The sequence below is a fragment of the Cariama cristata genome, unplaced genomic scaffold (assembly GCF_000690535.1).
Source record: "Cariama cristata isolate BGI_N322 unplaced genomic scaffold, ASM69053v1 scaffold6198, whole genome shotgun sequence".
Taxonomy (NCBI): domain Eukaryota; kingdom Metazoa; phylum Chordata; class Aves; order Cariamiformes; family Cariamidae; genus Cariama; species Cariama cristata.
The window spans coordinates 4,584-13,041 of record NW_009632733.1 but is presented as its reverse complement, the minus strand read 5'-3'; the positions used below and the strand labels follow the sequence as shown (position 1 = coordinate 13,041).

At 41.6% G+C, this 8,458-nt stretch overlaps 1 protein-coding gene across 1 annotated transcript in view; it reads left to right on the top strand.

Moving 5' to 3' along the window:
- Positions 1 to 1,410: 1,410 nt before the first annotated feature.
- The window catches only part of ZC3HAV1L (zinc finger CCCH-type, antiviral 1-like), a gene marked incomplete at both ends in the record, with an annotated part of 8,296 nt that continues 1,248 nt past the window's right edge, over positions 1,411 to 8,458 (top strand). Inside the window, 3 exons of the mRNA XM_009706470.1 lie at positions 1,411 to 1,543; positions 6,910 to 7,162; positions 7,266 to 7,382. Of these exons, the coding sequence (XP_009704772.1) occupies positions 1,411 to 1,543; positions 6,910 to 7,162; positions 7,266 to 7,382 (503 nt within the window). The remainder of the gene's footprint in view (positions 1,544 to 6,909; positions 7,163 to 7,265; positions 7,383 to 8,458) is intronic.

Genomic DNA, 8,458 nt, shown 5'->3' with positions numbered 1-8,458 from the left:
GATCAAGGCAGTGAATATTTTTTAAGTGACAAGGTAAAATCTAGCCTTGCTTCCAGATCTTGCATCCTTTTTGTTTTGGAGTCTCTGGAAAGAAAAATGTCTGTGCGAGTTACTGATAGTGACTTAGAAATACGTACTCAAGTGATGTAGACACCGTGCAACTGTTGGTGGAATCTGAAGTTAACTGTGGAGGAAGGCTGGCGATGGCTTGCACCTCGAATATTCTGTAGCTCACCTGCCTTCATAGCCATTAATCGAGTGCGTACAGAATCTAATATCCTTAGAAGATTGTTTCTCAGGACCAAAGATGGCACGCTTCTGCCCGTCAGACTTTGCATTCTTGTTTATTTGCTTGCAAAGCAACATGTCTGACAGATAGCAGGGGTGAGGGATGAAATGTCTGCATGAGGGTCTGTCCAGAAGGGTTGGATCAGCCACATCATGAGGTAAAAGATCTTTCACAAGGAGAGTTTCAGGAGTTAACTAGAGGCTAAAAGGATAAAGGGAACAGACTTGAGTGTGATAGATTAGCAGGTACTTTTATTGATTGAGTATTCCTAGTCTTAAGGCTGTATCAAATCATGCTTTTGAAGAGCAAGACATAAGGAAGTTGTATTTTACTGCGTTGAATTAATGCACAGATTGACTATGTTTCTCCTCTTATTATGGATTTGCAGTATTTTTTCAAATAGATGCCCCCAAAATTGCAATCTCTCTCTCTCTCTTTCTAATTCATACTCACTTCAGATATTTCTCTTGAGTTAGTAAGTGGCACCAGGGCCTTCATTCTTGTTGTTTGATTGCTTCTTTATCCAAAACTCAGAAGTTTATGAACTTCCTAGTTTGTTTTACTGTTGGCTGTTTTTTTTTTTTTTTTTCTGACTTCCTAGCTGGCAAAGATAAAAGAGATGTGGTGTTTTCAGCTTTGTTATCTCTTATCTCTTTGTTTTGCGCTCATCTTTCTTGCCATCCCTGGGGCAACAACCTCTTACACTCACTAAATCAAGGCAGTTGCCACTTCCACTGTTGATGTATTCCTCTAAAATTAGCTTCCCCCCCCCACCCCGAACTGTTCAGGTCCTGTGACTTCATTTGCCTCTTACTGGGGAGGAAGAAAGTGTGGGGTAGACAGACTTGGCTTCAAATCTGTGCTGCTAGCTTTTTTAAAAGTGGTCTGGCCACATCAATGTTTAAAATGGGGGTAATAACACTACTGTATTTCACAGTGTTATTATGCTGTTTGGTGCATTCTCTAGCTAATTGCAGAGACCATCTAAATGTTCCCAGAGGCTTTTGCCCAACTGCCTTTCTCTTTATGGCTTTTCGCAAGTTGCTCATTATCTGAGGTTCTTTTTTAAATCGAGTTGACTGAAGAAGCGAACGCTGACGTTTCTGTGTATTTTCTTGCAGATCTTGTAAGTACTCACATGACATCATCAATGCTGAGAACAAAAAAGTTCTAAGGACCCATGAGTTGTCTGGCCTCGATGAGAATGAGCTGCGAGTCCTGCTTCTCCAAAATGATCCTTTCCTCCTCCCTGATGTGAGTTGTACTGATTTCTTAAGAGAAGCTTTTGTCAATTAGGAATGGGACAGGGCAAGAGAGAATGTGGAGTTCTGATCTCATTTTCAAGCTGTTAAGATACGTAACAGTAATATTAAGGTTAGTCTGAATGAAGTATGAATGGGAATGGCTGTGTGTGAAAGCACCAGAAGAAACAAAATAGAGCCAGGGTAGTGAAAGTGCCGTGTACTTATAACAAAAAAAAAAAAAAAGCAATAAAACCGTTAAACACTGAGGAGTGTATTGCTTACGTACATACCAGAAGGCTTGCACTCTGGATAGGGTCACGTCATCTATGACTTGTCAGCAGAAGACCTGCCATCTGACAGCAGGAGGTTGGATATGGCTATCCAACAGGATAGCCATAAAGTTACTCAAAACAAGCAAATAAAAAAAAAGTCAGCAACTTCATCAGAGATTTACAGATGGTGAGGTACACAAGACAGAGGTGAAAGATTCCAATAATTGTACATGCTTATAGCATAAAAGGCCGGACCAAAACCCAGTTTGTTGGCTTTTCTCCAGGAGATGATGGAGACTAGGAAGTGAGAGCCCCTTTCCTTTTCCAGCATACATAGGCCTGCACATTTTCGTGCTTCAGGGTATAGAGAAGTGAGAAAAATCTGTGAGAAAATGACCAAATGACTGCTGTCAGTTTTGTGTAAAATCTACCCCTTCCAAAGTGCACTGAGTTTTTGTATACTAACTTTCTATGAAGCAACCTTTGGTTTGTATGCAAGTCATTGATTTTGTTAAATTTGGCTGAACAATCCATTCTGGTTCTGCGTGTGTGTATAAGGGCAATGCTGGCTTCAAGGTATGGCTGTTCCAAAGCCAAGAATATCCTGTTCTGGCTACAGCTGTTCCTGGTTAAGAAATTACCGGAGTACTGCCTGTTACCTTTGTCTTTTGGAAGTTATAATCTCCACAGATCTGTTGGCGTAACAGTTCTATTGTTTTCTTATTCCCTGCTGAGACAGTGCTGGGCTTTGACAAAATAGTCGGGTGGTTTGTTTTTGGTTTTTTTTGGTAGTGATTTAAAATATGTTGTGCTCGCAGATTCAAGGGGCATGGTGGTGATGAACAAGGAGGATTAATAATATCTTTGTTCCCCTCATCTGCATCTAAAACTGAAGTCTTTCTTGTTTTATTACTCCCAGTAATGAGCAGATAGTAGCAACTGTCATTGATTGGTATTACTCTTAAGCTCTTATCTATAGATCTGTTCAGCCCTCACTGCTGGCAGGCATCATTAATTACTTCTAATTGAGCACCTTTAACTCTTATTATGGAGTAAAATGGCAGAAACAACAGAAAACAGTGATCGAGGCAGGCTAATTCATAAACCTCAGAGCTGGGGAGAGCGGTGCGAAAGCCGACTTGGCTGTTTCTTGCTTAGAAACGCTGACTGGCTGTGTGTGCTGCCAAACGGCAGGTATGAAGCTCTCAAGCAAGAGGAAACATTGATCTTCTGTGACCTGAACTGGGGTACAGGATAAGAAAAATACAACAGCACCCCAAAATCCGGGGTTTGTATACTTTTCCTCACTTTCTGTCTGGCTCTACGTTTTTTTGTTGTTGTTTTTTTTTCTTGGCAAATGCAAGGCGCAGTGTGCTTTCTTGCTATAGCTAAATAGTGGATCCTGTATTTAGTTGAGGCAGCACTTTGTTGTGGTTTGGTAGTTTATTCTGATGCTCCCATGTAAAAATTTTGCCTTGCATACTAACGTCATCTTTTAATGCATCTTCCTCTAGATGCTCTACAAAATTGCTCTCAACCAGATTCAATGTCTTTAAATCTCTGGGAGCTACACTTTGTAACTTAGGTGGCTGATATCTCCACTACCCTAAAGTGATATTTTGTGTAATGGATACTCCATACAAAATGTTTGTGTTTTTAGTACTTTCCCAGCTTTTACCTGATTCTGTGTTTTAGTTGTGTTTTTTTCCTACTCTCTTGAGCAGGAAGATGGGAGCACAAGAGCAATTTCTGTGCTCTGGTCCCCAAAACCAGTGTCTGACATAAGTCTTACGCTTTATTTGGTAGTTCTTAGGCTAGCTTTAGGCTGTGTAACAAACTGCTCCCTGCTTCTGGTTTTGATTAGCAGTATTCCAGGAGGAGAAATTTTCTAGAAAGGAGAGGATATTGAAATTAAGGGGGAAAGATTGGGTTGGGGAAGGACCTAGTAAGGAAGCAGTGATTTTAATTTTTTCTAGCAACATCTGGAGAACTAATATTACTCCTTTGAACCGAGGGACCACTGTGTAAGTTTGTATCACAGCCCTTGGTCTGTGCTTAGTTGTCTGTCTCTGGCAGATGTTGAATTAACTGTTTGTTTTCAGCTCAGTAACTTGAACAGTTATCCCCACTTGGAGGAGTGGAAACACAAATTGAATGTTTAAACCAATAACTTATTTTTCTTATTGTTAGGTAGGCACTCAGAAGAGGCATGTACATTTTAGATGAAAGTAACACTTTGAGTGATATCGGGCCCCCAAAATAGAGCAATATTCTTCAACTGAGCAAGGCCGTCCCTTGGCAGGGCTGTAAGCTTTATTTCTTTAGTGACTGAAATTGCAAAGCATCTCCCACGAGAGCGTTTGTCATTACCCTAGCACTTGCGTATGTTCTTAATACATAGATCTTAGAGTGCTCTGTAGATGATAAACCTTTCTGCATTCTTCTCGGACAAAGTTGGGAAAACGAAGGAGAGAAAAATGAAGTGACTTACCCAAAATTCTGGAGTAGGTGAATAATTGCTTTGCCTTGGCAGGAGCTGGTACTTTTTGGATCTCACTAAGAAAGGCACATGATGCTTAAGATAAATAGCTGGTTACTACTAAAGATTATAATGAGAAGAAATCTTATGTGTCCCTTCTGATGTTGTGGGAACCCATGACAATACAGCATCAGACAGACCTCTGTGGTAGGACCATGGCTTGCTGTGCAGAGTTCCCATCCATGATGAAGTTCAGCACCCTTGCTGTTCTTCACATCTTCACAGTATTTTTCTAAAAACAAAAAAACAAAAACAAAAAACCAAAAAAAAAACCCACCAAAAAAAAACCAAAGCAGAAACCCCCCAAAACTAAACAAACCCCAAAGCTATTGGTCTTCTATCAGTATAAAACTGGATGTTCTAGATGGTACATTGAGGTTCACCAAGAGCATTATGCTCTTACGCATCTCTATAGGAGCAAACTCGTACAAACAGTACTACAGGTTGTATTGTTAAAGGCAGTCCCTGCTAATGGCATGGTAGGTGCTGTCATTATGCGGCTGTCACTAATGATAACGTATGGGCCTCTGCAACCAAGGCCTACAGGTAAACTGCCTAGATTTGCTAGAAGTTGCTATCTCCTCATTATAATGTCTTCCGCAGCCGCCCACTACATCAGCTGAAAATAGGTCCAGAATTCATTTTCCAAAATTTATTTTCCCAGTACAAGAGAATGATGCAGCTGCTGGAAGAGGAATTCAGTGAAGCAGCACTGAGATGATGAAGGGACTGGAGCATCTCTCACATGAGGACAGGCTGAGAGAGCTGGGACTGTTTAACCTGGAGAAGTGAAGGTTCAGAGGGATCCCATCAATGTTTACAAACACCCGATGGGGAGGGTGTAAAGAAGACAGAGCCAGGCTCTTTTCAGTGATGGGCACAAACTGAAACATGACCCTGCACTCTGGAACACCTCCTCCCCTTCCTTCTTCTCACCTTGGTGTCTGCAGGGCTGTTTCTCACACTTCCCTAAAGCGTGTTTTGGTTTTGTGTTTTTTTTTTTTTTTTGTTCACCTGTGTCCTGCAGTGGGTCTGTTGGAACCAGCTGTCTCCAGTGTGAACAGGCCACCCCTGCTGGCAGCACCTTGCATGGGCCCCCAACAGATTGTAATGCCACTGATAACATTTTATGATGCAGCTAAGCCTAAATATATAAATAATACCCGTAATTGCAAGGGGGTAAATGGAAAGTTGTGATATAGTTGTGCAAACAGGGTACAGCAAAACATGTAGAAATAAAATCTGGAAGATGCCTGGTAAAACTAAAATCCTGCAGAGCAGGCAGGAAAGGTATGTGACGGAAGCAGAATAATCCACTAGAACAAACAAAACCAGAACAAGTCCAGATCCCAAAAATAAGATGTCAAAAGTAAATGAGAGTGTTCTTTGGGTTGTCAGGGGTAGAAAAGCATAAAGTCTCCACAATGACAGAGGGAAGATGGGGAAGAAAGAAGACAACTCCCTTTGGTTTCTGCTTCCCTTAGAGGCTAACAGCCATTGTGGACAGTAGCCATCACTGCTCACTGAAATTACATCAGTTCTGTGGTTTTGTATGCTCCCACCTAATTTAGAGTCAGTTTGTGAAGGCTAATTGTTCTGTACGTGATACTGACTGATAGCAACAAGGAACTTGCTTTTGATGATGGGTATCATTAACGAGTATGAATCCAGTAAAGAGTTGTTTTGCAGTTGACACTGGCCTGATTTTTCAATCTTTTAAACGCTGCCATCCTAGCAATCTTTAATTCCCTAGTCGATATATAAATCTATATACATTCAGTTGCAACAGAGCATAAAAACTGTCTCTGTTGCTTGGGAGGAGATCTCTGACAGTTCTGGTGTGATGTTGGGGCTGTCTGCCAGACAGCTGTGTGTCCTCCTCAAAGCAGCTTTCTTGTTACAGGCTGCTCCTCTCTGCTACAGGAGCAGAAGTGTTGCTGTGATGCTTGGTGGGCAATAGGAAGGAGTTTTTGGTGTGCGATTTATTCCTTGGGTCCAATTCACTGTGTATCTCTCTTTTTTTTTTTTCATAAGCAGATGAATAAAGAAATGCTTTGGTTTTTTCCATATGTACTCTAATCTCAAAGCGTTTTTCTTATCATTTTTAGATGCCTAAATCTTCAGTGCAGAATAAGCTTTACAAATAAGAAGTGCAAATGTAGTTTCAGCTCCATGAAATAATACATCATTTGACCCAGTGTACATGTTTTTATGGAGACACTTGTTCTTTGTTATGGTTTTGTTTTGGTTTGTTTCTTTTTAATAGAATAACTATAAAACAGTTGTTATGCAACTGTCTTGCTTAGGAGTGCCAAAAATGAATGCTTGTTGGATTGACTTTTGTTTTTCTTGGAAAAAAAAAAAACCCACACCTCTGCACAACTTCAAAACTGAAAATGCCTGAGTCAGCTGAAAATGCCTGCTCTTCCGTGCAAGAAATCTATCTGGTTTAAAGAAGTCACAGTGTTTCTGCTGTTAAAGCTGCATGCCTATAGAACAAATAAAAAATTACTGATTCTACTGTGCTTTTCCACTTCATATTGTATCTGTCCTCCCCACTTCTAGGTCTGCCACTTTTACAACAGAAAGGATGGTGTCTGCAACCAGCAAAACAGCTGCAACAGGCTTCATATTTGTCGACACTTTCTTCATGGACAGTGTAGATTTCTTCCATGCAAGAGGTCCCATAACCTCTTGGATACCCATGCACTGAGTGTGTTGGAAACTGGAGGCATTGATGTGAACATAGCTTCAAACATCCAGGAGATATATGACCGCAAGCATGTGGAATTCAACAAGGAACAGAAGAAGGGGAAAAGTAAGTTGTAAGAAACACTGGGTTTAAATAGGATTCTGAGCTTGACAGAGGTAGAAGCTGTTCTTGCCTTAATTCACAGCTAAACCCCTTTCTGTGCTTTCAGTACACAACTCCAAACCAAGAGAAAATTTATTGAAGAAAACAGCAGTTGCAAATGTTAAAGAACCGATGCTATCTTTGCAAACAGAGGACTCCACACCGCGTGTGCCACCTTCAAAAGGTAAATAACTAGATAAGTACCAACTGCTTCCATGTAGAATCAGCTTTCCTATTTCCCCTCTTACAACATGTATATATCTTTTTCCCTTCTGCCACTTGACCTGCTTTCAGGAATGGAATGAGTCGTGGCCAAGTCGTGTGGGAAGGAGAGCTACATTAGTATTGCCTAAAATACTGCATGCAAAATTGCATGTGACTAGCTGGGATGTGTAACTGTTATTGCTGATCTGTTGTATCAGCAGTGGAGTGCCAGTGGAAAACTATATGTGTGATGGACGTAATCCTCAACACACAAATTGGGATGTTGCCAGCTAGCTGAGGTTCTGGTCCAGCAGTGCTGTTGATTCAGTCTTCTCATGCAGGTCCCAGTAGCAACGTACGTGATCAGAGCCAACACCAGTTGCCAACAGGAGCTGGAGGTAAAGACAAAGGTATGGATTGTTTCTAACCCTCCAGTCTTGAGATCAATGCTTTTCACTGGGATTTGGTTTCACGCAGTCCTACGTCTCCTTGTGGTAGTCAGGGTGCAGCTTATGTGCTTACCCTACCATATGCTGAAAGCCGTAGTAGACAGCTTGCAGAGGAGTAGTGAGATTTCTGCCCAAGCATTGTGCAGCACGGGGAGTAGTCTGGGGTTCATCTCTGCTGTTCCGGACACGTTGCTTCCTTCCTGGGAAGGAGACAGAGTTGTACCTGTGCGTGTGGTATCTTTCCTTGCCTTCTGTCCCCAGGGAATGGATAGAGCTTTGTCATTAGAGCGGTTGTCTTGATATATGTTCCAGTGCATGAACAGGAACTCGTAAATCTCCTGTCTTCCTGGGCAGAAGGGCCTTGGCGTTAAAGCCTGTCAGAGTCCACTACTCTCTGAACGGGTTCTTTTAGATGTTCCACGCATGGGGGGTGTAATGTTTAATATCAAATTTACTTACTTGGAAATAGTTGATGTTACACAGGTGTTGTGGGTTAATGATGGTGGGCAGGTGGGTACCACACAGCCACTTACTCACTCCTCCCTGACCCACAGTGGGACAGGGGAAGGAGAAAGAAAGAATAAAAACAAGAAAACTTGAGGGTCAA